The sequence below is a fragment of the Oncorhynchus keta genome, chromosome 34, assembly GCF_023373465.1.
Source record: "Oncorhynchus keta strain PuntledgeMale-10-30-2019 chromosome 34, Oket_V2, whole genome shotgun sequence".
NCBI classification, from domain to species: domain Eukaryota; kingdom Metazoa; phylum Chordata; class Actinopteri; order Salmoniformes; family Salmonidae; genus Oncorhynchus; species Oncorhynchus keta.
In genome coordinates, this window is record NC_068454.1 from 56821822 (window position 1) to 56841480 (window position 19659).

At 43.7% G+C, this 19659-nt stretch overlaps 1 protein-coding gene across 1 annotated transcript in view; it reads left to right on the forward strand.

Moving 5' to 3' along the window:
* Window positions 1–1139: 1139 nt before the first annotated feature.
* Window positions 1140–19659, forward strand: part of grik3 (glutamate ionotropic receptor kainate type subunit 3) — a 128925-nt gene continuing 110405 nt past the window's right edge. Inside the window, exon 1 of the mRNA XM_035750703.2 lies at window positions 1140–2052. Coding sequence (XP_035606596.2) covers window positions 1938–2052 — 115 coding nt within the window. The 5' untranslated portion in view covers window positions 1140–1937. The remainder of the gene's footprint in view (window positions 2053–19659) is intronic.

Sequence of the window (19659 nt, forward strand, 5' to 3'; positions counted from 1 at the left end):
GACTGAGCATCTCCAACAGACTCTTTTAAATCCCTTTATATTTCAATATACAAATCAAGTGCAGAGATTGAGTCTCTAACTCTGTCTAGAGATACCAACATTTCACTCTCAGCCTTTCCTTCATTAAAATATCAATTAAATTTCTCACAAGGGGACAAACTGATATATTACTTTACATTTTCACTGGAATGCTTCATGGCAGTAAGTAACACAGTACTGTGTGTCATCGAGTAGATGAATACACGAGTGATGTGGCTTGATACTTCCACACAGTCACTACTGTACCTACAGCAGAGAGGACGTGGCTGAGAGAGGGGGCTGTGCACTGCAGGCGGTGGCACACTCTCTATGCGATCGCAATCATGTTTCACCCACCGTCTTGTGACTGACGGCTCCACATAAACCATGACAAATGGACAGACGGAAAGGCACTAAGCAGTTACGTGAGTTTAATGTACTCATTGACGCAGACAGAGCGCTCCGAATAACCGCGATGAGCAGTCCGCTTTGTCAATGGCCCACGCCCCACTGCCAGACTATTATCTCCCAACACGCGCATACACAATTCAACCCGTTCAATCGTTTCCTGCTACATTTGTTTACAGGCTTTCTTTGTCTTTCAACATGTTTGATTAGGCCTGAAAGGAGTGAGGACATGGCTGCACTTTTTTTTATTTTTTTTTAAACCTTAGAGACAACTATAAAGTAGGCTATGCTTTCCAAAGGACTCACTGGGACGGGTATACTACACACTGTTAGATTAAAAGGGGAAACTTTTGTAGTGTGCATCATTATAATTGTTTAGGTAGAGTAGGCAGAATATGCATGTGAAGCAATTGATTCTTTTTGACACAGGCGGGGAAGTTATTTATACTGAACGCTTTAATTGATTTTCAGGGAGCATTAATCCAACCAATAAAGTGCATCATCAACACATAGATGTAAAATAAGTAGGAATAAATTATAATTGAAAATGTTATAATCTAGTGGTATAATCTCACTTGTCAAATGTTTCATGGACATAACTGTGACCTTTGCTTAATGATTCAAGTGCCTCTAGTGGCACTATTGAATAAGGCTGGTGGCGCTCGCTCTCACAACACAAGCTTTGCTCAGTACCAAAAACATAATCACCAGTGAATATGTCCAACCACTCGCAGGTTGTGAGTTGAACAAGCAATCCATTTTTAAAAGCCGTTCTGGTCGTCCACGGATTTTTTGTTATTGATTTTTCCAAAACTTGAAGCTCAATAGGCCATTTCTTCATTGCGCTATGAGAAAAACAGACAGCAACAAATACTGGATCATGAAGAAGCTTTTCTTAAACATTTCGAAACATACTTTTTCTATATGAACAGTAATTACCATTTAGACAATTATCATCATGATAATAACTGCTATTTGGCTATATCAACATTTTTGACGCATTTAATATTTAAAATCAGCACTGATATTTTATATATTTGAAATATGTAAAGAGCTTGCATGAATTCTGAAGAAACTTATAAAGAAACAGGATTTCAAGGCTTCTTGTGGCTAACACCGGTCAGAGCATCGTTGGAGGCGACCAAAAGTACCGCAGGCGCAGTTCCCTTCCACATTTGTACGGGAATCCAGCCCGGTTGTTCTCCAGCCAGCAGACAAATAGCATCAACCGTAGGAGGGGAAGAGATACAGACTCGTTCAGGCTAATTGTAGCAGCCAGCATTCGCAGGTGTAACACTGATCCGCCTGTGTCTGGAACTGGGGTATAATCTTGAAAAGCCGTCCAAAGTATTGAGAGTGAAAAAAACTGGGAGAATGTTGCACCAAGTACAATGAGCGCCCATTTGTCGCAGACACACAAACCCACAGATGACTCCGTCGAATTCAAATTTGATGAGCAACACTGAAGCGTCTTTGGAATCTTAAAAAGTGGATCCCACGACTTTACAATCATGCGAAACACTTGGTTGTCTGCCCGGAGTTCGATTGTGGAATACTGGACATCGGCCATTCTATGTCTCTTTTGGATTCAGTACTCTTGTGGGATGCCTCATGTCATTCGAATAGGTAAGCTTTATTAAGTGTCTATTTACGTGTAATATGGACCGGCTATAGGTAAATACTCAGTATCGTTCTAAGAGTGGAAATCATATCTATTTAGGAAAGTGAGGGTGTTTATCTGTGCTTGTGCAGCATCTGTGGTTTTTGGAGTAACGGTCTTGCCCGTCATCTATAAAATATACATGTTTACGCTCTTTTCAAGGGTATGCTATTAGATGACTGTGTGCATATAGTCACAATATTACAGAGACTATAGCCCACAGGACTTTATACGACAGTGATACATTGGATTACATTCTGTGCAACTATTGTGACTTCATGTCAGGAGGCTTCGATGCAACCACATTGCAGCCGATAGGAGTAAAAATGACCCCTACCCATGCTTGTTTGTTTTTCAATGCCATTATTATCATCTTATAGTCTAGTATATGTTCTCTATGTGGTTATCATGTGGCAATTGATATGGTTGATGCGTTATAAATACATCCTACATCAATACATATGATTAGTCTTCATCTCACGTCAGTAATTCATTTTGGAGAAGGTTGACATGCTTAAAAATGCTTGAAAAAGTAGAAAATGTTTGCATAGAAATACAATATAAGTATGCACAACCCAAAACATATTATGTGTACTTAAGAGGGCAAATAGGAAACAACAACATATATTAAGGTGCCCCGTGTGCTGAGATGGCACAGGTGTCGCCTGCCTTGGACAGCCGCATGACGCGTACTGTAGGCCTATGGAATGAAGGAAGTTTGTAAGCAACTCCTGCGTAGATCTCTAGAGCCTTTATTCACTATCTCTCCCCTTTACTTTACGGTTGATGTGATGACACAAGTGAGCGCGTGATGCTGCCCCTGTCTTTTGGAATCACTCCAAGTAAAACACAATGTGAGAATTCTCATTCTGAGTGCGGAGATGTGATGAAACGTTTTGTGCGGCGAGGAGAGAGGGACAGAATGTAGATCAATATGTTTTTGTCCCAAGGCAGGTCGGTTTTGACAAGTGGCTCGGTGCCACGCAGGACAATTACTCAAAATGGCATTAGCCGAAATTAACGTAGCTTTACAAGGCTCAATGTAAACGATGGAGAGTAATATGATAGGGCCCAGGACAAATGTGTGTATTTTGTCTTAACAGATAACCTAACAAGTCATTATGTAAAAAAGTGAACAAACATATAAGAATATAAAATATAGTTTTAATTTTTACAAATTGTGGGGTATAATCTATTTATCCCAAATCCAATCCATTTGTTTTTAAAGAACAGGCAGGCATATGTCTTACAGTAAAATGTGTTATTACATAGTTATTAGGCTACATCAGTCTAGTTTTTAACCACTAAGACAGCCATATAGGCCATTCTAAATAATCAAATATTTTGAAAAATACATGTTGACTTCTGGTAGTTGAAATGAGTTACCTATATGTATTTTGTCCTATACAAATTATTAGAAAAATATTGAGAGCAAACAAAACCATGATGCCTCACTAGAAAACTATGCGTTGTATTGAGTATTACAGATGTGGTTTGTCATCACTTATTCTTGTTGGTCAAGTCTTGATGATTGACTGCAGCATTGTGAACAGCTATGACATTGTTGTGGAGAGTTGTGATTTCTTAGATGCTGTGTAGAGTCTGCTTTGTTTTAGTGATGCAAATTGAAGAATTTTGTCAAAATAACCTCTTTTGCTAGTAGCGCAGCACATACAATGGAGTCTGAAAATAGCCTGAGACAGGTCTTGTTGTTGAAATGCCACAGAGCTGAGACAAATTTACCTTGAAATGTGCTACAGCTGCACTATTGCCTTTAAAAACAAATATTATTTATATTTTTTATTCTAGTCATTCTAGTCCAGGTGCAGTTCTTTCTGTATCTGTGAGTTAGTCTTTTGACAAAACGCAGATGAGAAGGATGTGCCAGGAAAAGGGGCTGAATTTGAGTTGATGTCCACATGAACAAAAACATACAAATGCTTTCCAACAGAAAAATGAAATGCATGGTAATGTGTCTGCATGTACAGTCTGAATGTCTGTGAGAGTGAGTGTGTGTGTGTGGGTTGTGTCTACTGTGCTTCTTTGGCATATTTTATACGTTAATAATATAGTGACATCTATGTCAATAACACTGTGACTCTGTGTAAATCTGAATTTCTACGTTCATTTCTGAGTGCCTTTTTAATGGGTTTGTACATCTGTATGCACGTAATTTATGGTATGTTTGTCTGTGGCAGGACTGCCCAACCCTCTTCCTGGAGATGTACCGTCCTGTGGGTTTCCAGTCCAACCCTAATTTAACACACCTGATTCTACTAATTAGCTGCTCAACAAGGCCTTAACTAGCTGACTCCGAACTGTTAAATTAGGGTTGGACTGAAAACCTACAGGACAGTAGATCTCCAGGAAGAGGGTTGGGCAGCCCTGGTCTATGGGCATCATCACATGCATCATGTATGGTATGTGTATTCCTAGGCCTAGACTACACGTGCATGCGGGGTGTCAATTGGCAGTCGCCATACCCTAGCTCCACATCAACAATTTAAAATAGGCTACTAAAATCATTCCAACCCTGATTAAAAGCCAAATGCAGTTTAGTGATATGAGTGGGTTGACTTTAGGACCATGTGGTAGCCTGGCTGGCTGGAGTTATGGAGAGCGCATCAATGAAGCTGCAGGGAGAACAGTGTGTAAAGATAGCTGCAGTAGATGGCTTTGGCTAGGTAACTGCTGTTTGACTTGACATGAAACTCAACTAGAGTTTTAATCCCGGTGCGTACCAGCGAATTCTTGCATAATGTGTTTGTAGAGTGTTATTAATAAGGATCCGCCCCATTTTTTTCAACTTTCACCTAAAATGACATAACCAAATCTAACTGCCTGTAGTTCAGGACCTGAAGCAAGGATATGCATATTTGTAAGGGTTTTCTTCTGGTGAAAGAGAGGCGGACCAAAATGCAGCATGGTGGTTATTCATGTTTTTAATAAAGACGACTATACATGAACAGACTATATAAAACAAGAAAAGTGAAAACCTAAACAGTCCTATGTGGTGCAAACACAGAGACAGGAACAATCACCCACAAAACCCAACACAAAACAGGCTACCTAAATATGGTTCCCAATCAGAGACAATGACTAACACCTGCCTCTGATTGAGAACCATATCAGGCCAAACATAGAAATAGACAAACCAGACACACAACATAGAATGCCCACCCAGCTCACGTCCTGACCAACACTAAAACAAGGAAAACACATACGAACGATGGACAGAACATGACAGAACCCCCAAGGTGCGGACTCCGAACGCACAACCTAAACCTATAGGGGAGGGTCTGGGTGGGCATCTGTCCGCGGTGGCGGCTCTGGCGCTGGACGTGGACCCCACTCCATAATTGTCTTAGTCCACCTCCTTAGTGTCCCTTGAGTGGCAACCCTCGCCGCTAACCTTGGCCTAGGAAACCTAACAACGGGCCCCACTGGACTGAGGGGAAGCTCGGGACTGAGGGGAAGCTCGGGACCGAGGGGAAGCTCGGGACAGAGGGGAAGCTCGGGACCGAGGGGAAGCTCGGGAGTGGTCCTTCTGTAGCTCAGTTGGTAGAGCATGGCGCTTGTAACGCCAGGGTAGTGGGTTCGATTCCCGGGACCACCCATACGTAGAATGTATGCACACATGACTGTAAGTCGCTTTGGATAAAGGCGTCTGCTAAATGGCATATATTATTATATATTATATTATATTATATTATATTATAGGAAGCTCGGGAGTGAGAGGAAGCTCAGGCAGGTTGATGGATCTACCAGATCCTGGCTGGCTGGTGGTTCCGGCAGATCCTGGCTGACTGGCGGATCCTGGCTGACTAGAGGATCTGGCAGATCCTGGCTGACTGGCAGATCCTGGCCGACTGGCGGACCCTGGCCGACTGGCGGATCCTGGCCGACTGGCGGATCCTGGCCGACTGGCGGACCCTGGCCGACTGGCGGATCCTGGCCGACTGGCAGATCCTGGCCGACTGGCAGATCCTGGCCGACTGGCAGATCCTGGCAGACTGGCGGATCCTGGCTGACTGGTAGTTCTGGCGGATCCTGGCTGACTGGCGGATCCTGGCAGACTGGCGGATCCTGGCACACTGGCGGATCCTGGCAGACTGGCGGATCCTGGCACACTGGCGGATCCTGGCACACTGGCGGATCCTGGCACACTGGCAGTTCTGGCGGATCCTGGCTGACTGGCGGATCCTGGCTGAATGGTGGATCTAACTGATCCTGGCTGACTGGCAGATCCTGGCTGAATGGTGGATCTAACTGATCCTGGCTGACTGGCAGATCCTGGCTGACTGGCAGATCCTGACCGACTGGCAGATCCTGGCCGACTGGCAGATCCTGACCGACTGGCAGATCCTGGCCGACTGGCAGATCCTGGCAGATCCTGGCTGACTGGCACTTCTGGCGGATCCTGGCTGACTGGTGGATCCTGGCAGACTGGTGGATCCTGGCTGAATGGCGGATGTAACTGATCCTGGCTGAACTGGCAGATCCTTGCAGACTGACAGCTCTGGCTGCTCCATGCAGACTGACAGCTCCTTGCAGACTGACAGCTCCTTGCACACTGGCAGCTCCGTGCAGACTGGCAGCTCCGTGCAGACTGGCAGCTCCGTGCAGACTGGCAGCTCCTTGCAGACTGACAGCTCCTTGCAGACTGACAGCTCTGTCTGCTCCATGCAGGCTGGCAACTCTGGCTGCTCCATGCAGGCTGGCAACTCTGGCTGCTCCATGCAGGCTGGCAACTCTGGCTGCTCCATGCAGGCTGGCAACTCTGGCTGCTCCATGCAGGCTGGCAACTCTGGCTGCTCCATGCAGGCTGGCAACTCTGGCTGCTCCACGCAGGCTGGCAACTCTGGCTGCTCCACGCAGGCTGGCAACTCTGGCTGCTCCATGCAGGCTGGCAACTCTGGCTGCTCCATGCAGGCTGGCAACTCTGGCTGCTCCATGCAGGCTGGCAACTCTGGCTGCGCTGAACAGGCAGGAGACTCCAATAGCGCAGGAGAGGAGAAAGGCTCCGACAGCGCTGGAGAGGCGAGGCGCACTGTAGGCCTGATGCGTGGTGCTGGTACTGGTGGTACTAGACCGAGGACACGCACAGGAAGCCTGGTGCGGGGAGCTGCTACCGGAGGGCTGGGGTGTGGAGGTGGTACTGGATAGACCGGACCGTGCAGGCGCACTGGAGCTCTTGAGCACCGAGCCTGCCCAACCTTACCTGGCTCGATGCCCACTCTAGCCCAGCCGATACGAGGAGCTGGAATATACCGCACCGGGCTATGCACCCGCACTGGGGACACCGTGTGCACCACTGCATAACACGGTGCCTGCCCGGTCTCTCTAGCCCCCCGGTAAGCACAGGGAGTTTGCGCAGGTCTCCTACCTGGCGTAGCCCTACTCCCTGTGAGCCCCCCCCCCAATACATTTTTGGGGCTGACTCTCGGGCTTCCTTGCCAACCGTGTTCCCTCATATCGCCGGCTCCTCTCTCCGGCTGCCTCTGCTCTCCTCGCTGCCTCCACCTGTTCCCATGGAAGGCGATCCCTTCCCGCCAGGATCTCCTCCCATGTGTAGCAACCCTTGCCATCCAATATATCGTCCCATGTCCAATCCTCATTGCGCCGCTGTTGCTGCCTTTGTTGCTTCTCCTGTGGCTCCTGCCTGTTGACACGCTGCTTGGTCCGTTTGTGGTGGGTGATTCTGTAACGGTTCTCTTCTGGTGAAAGAGAGGCGGTCCAAAATGCAGCGTGGTGGTTATTCATGTTTTTAATAAAGACGACTATACATGAACAGACTATATAAAACAAGAAAAGTGAAAACCTAAACAGTCCTATCTGGTGCAAACACAGAGACAGGAACAATCACCTACAAAACCCAACACAAAACAGGCTACCTAAATATGGTTCCCAATCAGAGACAATGACTAACTCCTGCCTCTGATTGAGAACCATATCAGGCCAAACATAGAAATAGACAAACCAGACACACAACATAGAATGCCCACCCAGCTCACATCCTGACCAACACTAAAACAAGGAAAACACATACGAACGATGGACAGAACGTGACAATATTCTTGATACCATTTGAAATGAAACACTTTTGTTTGTGGAAATGTGAAAATAATGTAGGAGAATAGAACACATTAGATATGGTAAAAGATAATACAAAGAAAATCATCTTTGATTTTGCAAGAGAAAGGCCATAATGTATTATTATGTCTATGTCCTGGGAAATGTTCTTGTTACTTGCAACCTCATGCTAATCACATTAGCCTATGTTAGCTCAACCGTCCCGCGGGGGACCCACCGATCCTGTAGAGGTCCCCTATTGACTGAGGTGAGTGAAACTACAGCAACAAGGCGATAATGTCTGGAGTCAATTTAGTTTGCCATACCCTCAGTTTAGCTGAAATGACTCCGCTGTGTGTGACGTTAAGAGAGTGTATCCGTGAGTATGTGTGTGAGTGTGTGTTGTGCTTGTGTATGAGTATACTATTCACGCACTCACACTCTGGGTTAAAGCCATTTATCAACAGACCACCAGAGGGCCCTGTTGTAGTTCACGGTCGCCGGCAAATGTTGAACAATACGTTACAATGCCAATCAAGCAAGCAACATTCACTGGAAGTGGGTGGTGGTGGCGGGACAGTTGCGTGGGCTGTTCTGTCTGTGCAGTGTCTGCTCTTCGTTAGGTAGCCTAAGCAGTTCTCTCCAAGTACACCATCTGTGTAATGGTGGGCATCCAAGGTGGAGTTGTTCCCATTGATTTGAGTGCTTTTACAGTGCATAGCTCCATACTGAGGGCCAGATGGTCAATCACACTCCTTCTGCAGGCCTGTAAACGTCTGAGGGAAGAAAAGCCTCTTTCTACTGTATCTAGGCCTATTGTATTCCTCCTAACCTTCAGTGTTCTCCCTCTTCTCTTCTTTTTCTTGTCTTTGCTAAACACTCATACCATCATAACTATGGTATATAGATAATGTATAGGATAGAGTGATTTTAGTATTGTCTGGTTGACAATGAGGTCTGGTTTTAGCTTATAGTCAATGAAGCTCAGACGCTGATTGTGTCTACCGGTGCTCATGAATAAATGTATTCTCTCAGTCATACGTGGAAACAAGGACCATGTTAAACGGTGCAACACTGTATAAAAGTCACGAATTCAGGCATTTGTTTGTGCTTTGTCAGAGACTAGACCAACAGCATGCCATTGAGAAAATTCTAAACAAATCGAGACATGATCTCTTTCAAGGACAGTCTCGCAAAAAGAAGCATTCTTGCATTCCAACTACCCGCTCGCTACTCAAAGTGCTCTGAACAAATTAAGGGAATCGTTCACAAACATTGGCACATTCTACGATCCGATGACTGTATCGGTAATGTGTTTTCTGACCCTCCTTTGGTCGAATTCTCGTGAGCGATTCTCAGAGATCAATTGGTAAACTCTGATTTACCACCCCAATATATCCCTGCACAACGTCTATTTGCGCCTCTACCAGATGGAAACTACAAGCGTAGATCCCAATCAAAGGTGTTATCACTTGCTCCACTAAGGCAGGTATTTATCTTTTAATAACTTCTCCTTGTGGTAAAAAATTATGTGGTAAAACAAAGTGCGACTCTCGGAGCATCGTAGCACCATTGGATGCAAAAACTCGACTTACCTAGTTGCGGCCCACTTTTTGGAGCGAACCATTCAATTTCATCCCTACATTATATAGGCATCGGACATGTCACCGTCCCAAGGAGAGGGGGTGACCTCGATAATTTATTAAATGAGAGGATGCCTGGATCTCTAATTTAAAGACTCTTGCTTCTTTCGGTCTCAATGTAGACTTTGATCTAAAGCCATTCTTGTGATTTTGCATTTCATTGTAGCCAAATTGTATCTATGATTGTATTTTATTTATTTATTTGCAGCAACAACCTGGGGAATAGTTACAGGGGAGAGGAGGGGGATTAATGAGCCATTTGTAAACTGGGAGCCATGGGATGACCTCAGAGAGTCAGGACACCCATTTAATGCCCCATCCTACACAGGGCAGTGTCAGTGGGCAGTGGGGAAATGGGATATTTCTTTAGACCAGAGGAGTCAAGAGTGCCTCCTACTGGCCCTTCAACACCACTTCCAGCAGCATCTGGTCTCCCATCCAGGAACTGACCAGGACCAACCCTGCTTAGCTTCAGAAGCAAGCCAGCAGTGGTATGCAGGGTGGTATGCTGCTGGCAATATGCCAGTATGCTAATCATTAGTGTTTTTGGTATGTTCTGTTTATATCTGAGAATTAACCAATGATATCAGGCCACACCCGGCCATGATTACAGATACCCGTGTGTGTCCTTTGACTCTATATAAACGAGTGACCCGCAGTGTTTGTCATTACACCCTGATGAAGACAGCTTGTCTGTCGAAACGTTGGTTAATAGGTTATTCAATTATTGCATCTGAGCTCTTAGAGTTTGCGGCTCTCCTTTAATTTCTCTAGCCAGTACCTTGCCTAAACAGGTGTGTGTTTCTTTCACCTCCAGATTTCTCTATAGCATCCTGTCTGACTTAGGGTCTAAAGCTTTACATCCAAAGCTATAGTTGTTCATTTTGTGTGTCTTCTGTTAAAGTGATGCTCTCGAACAATCGTGTAATTTCAACCAGTAGCTTTGAATGTGGTGCTCATGAGCCAGAACGTGTCCCCATTTCTTGCGTACTACGTCATCCATTTTGTTTGATGTTACGTCATGAAAATGTTTTAATGAATAATAATATACAGTATATATATATATATATAAATACTAGCAATTTGTATGATATGTGATGAGTCCAATTCGTATAACATGTTGTTGTGCTTAAGATCCTGCACTTCGTCTTTAAATGATTTCAACTTCAATGGATGCCAATGGTTATGTCACAAATTCAGCCAACCACTGAGCTTTGAGTATACTTCATTTGACATGAGGTAGGCTATAGCACCCATTTTAAAATGACAAAATGTATGACAGTTAGAGGGAAGTTACTGAAAGCTATGTGATGCAATGCAACTATATAAATACCTGAACAGCCGGTAACGGAAAATATGGATTTTTCAACAGCTTAGAACAATGATTATATATATATATATATAATGGATGGCTCACTCTCATGCCTCACTGTCATAGAGCAGCCAATGCTTATGCTGAGAAACAATGAAATTACAAACCAGCCCACACGCCATTTAATAGATACTTATAGTTATGCTTGTTTAATTTTTTTGTTGGAGCCAGAAGATTGATTAAACTAATTTGTAGTCTCTTGTCTCTTTTATTTCTTAATGCTGCTTTTCAGTGCCAGACAGGGATGTATTGAATATTCAATTACTTTATCTACCTAATACTTCATCATGGCCAGTTAATCAATCTTCCTCATGATATGACATCGCTTTCATTTCTTTTGCTCCCTTTTGCCCCTCCTCCTCCAACAGCCGGTGTCTGTGTTGTCATTTTGTCTCCCCAAATGAAATTTATGCTTTGGGGAAAACACTACCAAAATACATTTTCTGTGTGAAATAACAGTCGAGAAGTCTCAAGATGTATTTTCTGCTGTATGCATTGTGACTGTTCCAAAGCCACACTTCTGTGAGGAGAATTAGAGCTGCGTTCGCTAGCTGCTGCTCGGTTGAAATTCTCCAAACACGATGAGTCACTTCAGAGGCTGGTCTTTATCCCTCCCAACCAGAAAATGTTCTTCATGTGATTAGCCTCTCCAGAATGCAGGCGAGAAGGAGAGCGCTCTCCATTCACACACTCTCTCACATACACACACAGACAAACACACACTCGCCTAGATCCTCCTCACCGGGGGTTCACGCAAACTTCTCGTTTTAAATGACTCGCAAATATTTCAAGAGGCTGCAAAAAGGGCCGTGGTATAGTCCTTCGCTTCTATTTATACAAAAGTTGAACTCAAGGCCGTGTGCAAAATAATTCACCTCAAAGTTCCGACAACAGAAAGAATAGAGAGAGAGAAATAGTTGTGCTAGATAAAGAAAGGCAACAGCGAGTGGTGAACACCATCAACAGTTGTGTGAAGTTAAGATGGCCGTCAATTGCCAGAGTTGAAAACAAATATTTAATTTTCATGTAAATCTGTCCCTAGACAGAAGAGGAGGCAAGCAGGGAGAATCCTCTTGGCAGAGAGCTAGGCTAGCAGCCTGGGAGTTGTTGTGGTGCATACAAACAAAGACTGGGAGAGGTCACAGTACAATTGTATCCAGCGAGAGTGGGCTCCTTTGATGTGTGTGATGCAGGGATCTCTGTTAGTGACGCAGAGACAGAGGAGGAGATTGAAAGGGAAGAAGGATACAAAAGTTATTCAACCTGTACAAACACACTTCACTCGCCCACTCGTACACACAGGCACAATATACACAACGTCTTCACTTAATAACTCATGCCAGCAGGCTACTCTCTTTGTCTCTCACTCTCTCTTTCTCACTCTCTCAACTACTCCATCCATAGTGACACTTCAACTAACATACATAAACGCACGCTCACAAAAACTCCATCCACAAACACACTGCAGAACATATGTCTGGTCTCACAGGGGCTCTTGTACACAATCCAATTCCATTCGCTGTCAGCACACTTGCGGGCCGTCATTAGCTTCAATATAGCTGATGAGAAACGGCAGATGTTCATTTTGTTCAGGAGAGGGCCCTGTCTCAGAATGTGTTGTTTCCAGTTCTCCACTGTCAGCAGGACACACTGTTTCTGCTCCATAGGAGACAAAATGTTACCCTACAAACAAGCAAACACTCCAGGCAATATACTGAAATATAGGGCTATTGTTAGGAATTTTCATATTAATGTGTTATGAATCCAGACATATGTCACCCTAAGTGACATATAACTACAATAGTTAAATGTCACTATTTTGACATAATCTAATGAGATTCTAATGAAAGACAATAATAGGAAAGGTTTAATATAATGCATTATGAAAAGGTTTGACGAGGTCAACAAGAGGTCATACAGACACACAACGTGTCAACACCAAGATGATTATATGCTATACTTAGCAACAAACATTGTCTCAAGAAAGTGTACACCTGCCGTGTACATTAGTAGAGCTGTTTTATTATGCATGCTAGGTAATGATTATTAAATCAAAAATCCATTGAGGATTAATGTAACGGATATCCCTAACAGTAAGGTAACCCTATGACACAGTAGGGCCTTTTAGCTACACAGCTAGCCTAGCTGTGTTCCCACACCAGATGGTGTTTTCATATCATACTACAAAGTGTGCGCTCCACAGTGAATGATCTGCGGCAAGCATATGCTTCTGATAACTATTTCAGTAAATAATACTGAGCAACCCTCACATCAATGCGTCCGTCTAGTTCTGAAGAAATTTGCCAAAAACTTGAGTTTGGGCAGGAGTTTAATTGAGTAGAGTTTCAGTATTTACTGTTGATGTTTTTCTAGATTATTCGTCTGTATTCGGTATGAAGAATTGAGGTAATGTATTGAATTGAACATAACCAAAAACTGCTTGCACGCATGTGGAAGTCAGGCAAATGGCCACCTGATAAAGTCAGTTAACCATCTCCCTGTCTCTCCCCAGCAGCCTTCTGGGACTAAATGTCATTATAGCAGCCGGATGTGTGCTTTCCTGGATTTGACAGTGTTTTAAAATTCATGGCTTGTCAATGTTTTTTTTTTTTTTTTCTGGTTGTAAATGTTGCTGTACCGAGGCAATGAATCAAATGTTCTGCTTTAGCCATTCGTCTTTACTACGTGCCCTTGTCCTTTCAGTTTGACTCCCTCTCTCAGCCTCCTCTGGGTTCTGCTGGAAAAGTCAAATCAAATTAAAACAGACAGGAAACCTTGATCACCAGCCATTTTATTTTGTGGGTCATGGAGCTCTATAGCATGGTTAATTGGAACTGATCTTGTTGGTGGAACATTTGGCAGGTATTTGTTACATTTCAGCGTGGGGAGCAATTTCTCTTTGGATTTGTAAATGTGCACCCATGAATGCGCCCAAGCACAACATGCACACACCAAGATGTGTTGAGTGTTTGGCCAGTAACCGAAATGTCGCTGATCTGAATCCCCAAGGTGGAAAGATCTGCCATTCTGCCCTTGAGCAAGACACTTAACCCACATCAACATCGATTAAGGCAGCCCCCCGCACCTCTCTGATTCAGGGGGTTGAGTTAAATGCGAAAGTCACATTTCGGGTGAATGCATTCAGTTGTGCAACTGACTATGTGTCCCCCTTCCATTCCCATCCTACACACACAGCTATGGTCTCCCATTATTTCTCACTCCACGCTGCAGTGAGTGAGAGAGAGAGAGAGAGAGTGAGAGAGAGAGAGAGAGAGAGAGAGAGAGAGAGAGAGAGAGAGAGAGAGAGAGAGAGAGAGAGAGAGAGAGAGAGAGGCAACATGGGAGATTCTTATTTAGTTTGTTAATTAGCTTGAACCTTTTGATCCAAGCAAGATAAAAACAGTACCTTTATTTCATCGCCTTTCAAATGGACATTCAACAGAGCAGTTTCCCCTGCCTTCTCTATAAAAATACTGCCTTATCTGTCCACGGACTGTGTATACTTGAGTAACTATGCAGCTCTAAGACACCCCTTGTTACACAGACATTACAACAGCGAGACCTTTTCTTCTTTATAGTAATCAGGATTTGACACCGAAAGTATCTGTGGCCTGCACGGGTTTAAATCCTATTTAGCTTGGACTTGGTATGATTTCATTCTGCCCTTTTAATCAGGCACCTTATTGTGATGGGTGTGCTGCAAATGTCAGGTCTAGTCGTGTGATTCCTTCCCTACATTGTGTGTAAGGTTTAATGGCTGGAGGGGGTGTAATGTGTGTGTAGTGTAGTGTAAATGTGTGTATATGTGACTTGTTTCAGGAAACTAGGCGTGTGTTGCTACTTCAAAGTCATTTGAACGTAAACCTTTTTAATCAAATGCCTTCTGGAACACGTGAACATTCATGTGCCTTAATTACAAAACAACAAACTTGTATGCCATCTGTAAATACAAATAACATTGTTAAATAACAGGCCTAGTTGGTTTAGCATAGGAAAAAGAACATTGTTAAATAACAGGCCTAGTTGGTTTAGCATAGGAAAAAGACAGGAACCTTCCCGCCAGCCATGATTGGCTGAGATAATGGTTGGTCTGGACATGCCGAAAGATGAGTTGTAGCACGCTTCTGTCTATAACATGATCTGGTTAATAAAGTATGTGTAGGTAATCCCTTCTAAAGCAGCTTTTTTTAAGATATCATGTAATAGATCTGCAAAAGTGTTGCTCTCCACTTTCTGGAAATAGAGCATGATAGCTAAGGAGGTGGATAAAATTCTGGCATTTGATTGCAAATATGCAGAGGGAGTCGAAAAGAGAACACACAAAGCCTGTGTCACGGCCGTTAAAAGAAGAGGACCAAGGTGCACCGTGGTGAGTATACATTTTCTCTTTATTTGGAAAATGACACCGAACACAACAATAAACACTACAAAAACAAACCGTGAAGCTAAAGGCTATGTGCCCTAAACAAAGTCAACTTCCCACAAAGACAGGTTGAAAAAAGGGCTACCTAAGTATGGTTCTCAATCAGCTGTCTCTGATTGAGAACCCTACCCGGCCAAAACATAGAGTATAGAATACCCACCTCAACTCACACCCTGACCAAACCAAAATAGAGACATAAACAGGATTTCTAAGGTCAGGGTGTGGCAGTACTCCCCCGCAAATGCGCGGACTCCGGCCTCAAAACCTAAACCTATAGGGGAGGGTCTGGGTGGGCATCTATCCGCGGTGACGGCTCAGGGGCGGGACGCAGACCCCGCTCCACCACTGGCACATCCCACTTTGGTGGCACCTCTGGTGCGGGGACCCTCGTAGCGGGCCCCAGACTGGGCACCATCATAGCGGGCCCCGGACTGGGCACCCTCGCTGCGGGCCCCGGACTGCATACATTTTCTCTTTATTTGGAAAATGACGCCGAAAAAAACAATAAACACTACAAAAGCAAGCCGTGAAGCTAAAGGCTATGTGCCCTAAACAAAGTAAACTTCCCACAAAGACAGGTGGAAAAAAGGGCTACCTAAGTATGGTTCTCAACCTGAGACAACGAAAGACGGCTGTCCCTGATTGAGATCACTACCCAGCCAAAACATAGAAATACAAAAAATAGAGTATAGAATACCCACCCCAACTCACACCCTGACCAAACCAAAATAGAGACATAAACAGGATCTCTAAGGTCAGGGTGTGACAGTCTGTTGTATAATACAGCTGTTTCCAGATTACGTCTTCAAACTAAGGGCAACCATGGCCTCCGTGACAGAGAGGGATGAGAAGCGTCCATCCATGCGGATATGAGATATTACACGTTTTTAATTTAGTCAAAGTCGTTTTCATTTCAAGTTCAAGCGTACTCTTAGCTATCTAGCTAATGTTAGCTGGCTGGCTCGCTAGCTAACGTTACGTGTATGATCTGTTTAGTAATATTATTTGCATCTCAGAGCCATTTGCATTGCTAGTTATAGCCTAATGTTAGCTAGCTAGCTAACATTGAACCTGTTTGGTTAGCTACCTACAGATTCATCCAGGGTAGTAACATTATGAGTTGTGATTAGGATTCATTGTTTAGCATGTCAAAACAAAATACTTCTCTATGCAAGCACCCAATTCAATAGAATGTTCATGATGTCACTGCAACAACTGTCGATAGATGTAGCTGATAAATTTGCTCTTTTTCCTAGCCACCCTGCTTCTACATTTGCATTGCTTGCTGTTTGGGGTTTTAGGCTGGGTTTCCTTATAGCAGTTTGTGACATCAGCTGATGTAAAAAGGGCTTTATACATACATTTGATTGATAAAAACAGCCTAACCAGCTCTGCTAGAACAAGTAAAATGGTCAGAGTGAGCAGTTCTCTCATTTGTGTCTGGAAGTAGCTAGCAAGCTAGCCAGCATTAGAGAGTTAGCTTGGGTGCTTGACTGCTGTTGTGAGGTCAGAACGCTTGGATCAACTATACTCATCGGCCAGAGTGTCCAGTGTGCGCTCTGAACACTCGAGAGCAAAACACTCTGAATTTATGAACAGACAATCTAACAATGCTCTGAGTTTACGAACGCCCAGAAAGCACCTCTGAGCGCACTCTGGGACTCCAGATTGAGTTTACGAACACACCCATAGTATAAACCAACCTTTAGTCTTTGGTTGTTTTTGTACATGGCTTCACATGTGAATACTTAAAGAGATGGGTGGGGCTAATGCTTAAGAGGGTGTGAACGATGCTGAATGGGTGTAGACAACAAAGAGCTCTCCAGGGCCATTTACTCAAAAGTGAGGTTACAAATGTATCAATTCTCAAAGCAGAATTACTTTCCCATTGTTCCTCAACTGTAGTGTATGATATATCATTTCAAATGTTGATAGGACCGAATCGAGCTGGTCGGTTACATATGTGCTAGCGTCTGTGTGTGCATGCTACCAATCAACAGTGGCGAGTGTGCTGGGAAGGACTCATCCTCCAATCCCCCCTTGGTGAGGGGGAGCAGATAAGACAAATCTCCCTGGGCCAAACCATTGCAAATGTATGGCTATCACTCTGGGGAAACAGAGATCCCTTTAAGACAATTCCGCCTCACACCTTTTTCCCCGGCGGCGACAGTCGGCAACTATATTAGGAGAGATACCTCTCAAGCTTCCGCATTTACTGCACTCGCTCACTCCCTCACTCCCTCCATTGACTGATAGATTGGAGGTTGGAAGCCACTGTGAATTTAGTTAACACCGTGAAAGCACCTGAAGATCTCTCTCTGGTCTCTCTGTGTGCTATATAAGACAACCTGGGCATCCTCCTCCGTCTATGGGAATGTTTAACCGTCTACTGTCCCCGGGGTGCACTATGGTTAACCACAGAGTGTATGCTGTGAATCACTTAAGGGCTGCCCTTCTGCATGTGCCCAGACGAAGATAGATGGGACTCGAGATGGAGATTATCATTAACGCGGAGGGATGGGAGAGGAATTGAATGGGGGAGTGGAAGTTAGTGGGCGACTTGGGATTGTCAGTGCAGATCAGCTAAGCTGTTAGCGATGCTTGCATGAATCATAGCATTAGCAGAAGGGCATTCAATCCAATGTTCAGAACAGTACCCTTCCCTCAGGTTACCACTACAGATGTTCTTTGTGAAGTGAGCGAGAATCTTAGAAGGCCTGGGATGGCTGTCATAGTAACCGCAGCTTATGTTGCCAATTTGCGACGTGATTGGATGACGGTGGCCATTTAAAAAAAATCAAGAATGAAGTGTTTGATTGGTCTAATCAGCATGCTTATTCTCCAAAACCAATTCTCTATCAAAGAGAGATTTAATGAGGAGTTTTGCTGCTGTGCTTTCCTCAAATATTATTTTTTTCACTCTCAACTTTCGCCTCAGTATTTTTATACCGACTGATTCGTTCACTTATTAAACCGTTTCCAGTTACTCATAGTAGCGCTCAGTTTGGTTCTGCTGTGTTATAATTCTGTTCTAACTTGCCAGTCTTTTTTGGTTAACCATAGTCTTCTTTGTCATGACATGGGTTTTGACTCCACAATCGGCCTTTGATTAGTTACATGAACCTTATTGTGCAGTAACACTGTCTATGAACCATCTGTGTATAATGCATTTTTGTGTTCATATCATGGCTCAGTCTATATACAGTACAAAGGTTATACATGCATTCGTAATGCTTATAGACATTGGTACTCAAATCTGTCACTGTTCATTTGATCACTAGTAGTGTGGTTTGCATATTGCTCGAAGATGTGATGAAAATGAGTACTGAATCGCTGGCTTACAAGTCCAGCAGAACAGGAGTCAGACAAGCAAAGAAAAGTCAATCTCACGAACAAAAACCCTTAACTGTTTAACTTCAACCTGATATTACACACAATATACAGAGAGTGATACATCTGGTCTATATTCTGCATTAAACAAAGAGCAATTTTGAAACGGGTTAATTAATGAGGTAAACTAAGTGCACAACATCAAGGCTAAACTTGAGATTATAAAATGTGCATGAGCAACAATAGTCTTTAATCAGCGACTATTATTTGCTTAGGTGAAAAGAATCAGCTGAAGGTTGTCACAACAATCACATGCAAATGTAACAAATGAGACATCTGGAATGTATTAATTACTCTGAAGTCGGAAGTAAACAATGTTTATCATATTTGTCCATGGTTTGTTTATGCTAATCATTTTAGATCAAATGAATCATTGTTCTACGTATTTTCTATACAGTATATATATGATTCAGCGTAGCATGAATATTCTATAACAGGACAGAGATGTTGTCATGTTGCCATGGCAATGTTCTCATTGTTTGTATTTCCTCTGTGTTCTTCGTGATATATATATATATATTCCCTTCATCAACTTTTCATATAATCTTCAAGAGTATAGTCTTCACATACAAAATGGAATCCTTTCATACAATCATCCCTTCGGCCATCCTGCTACCATCTAAAACATGACGTCAGCCAGGGATAGCAAATGTGCAGCTCTGTCCACAAGTGA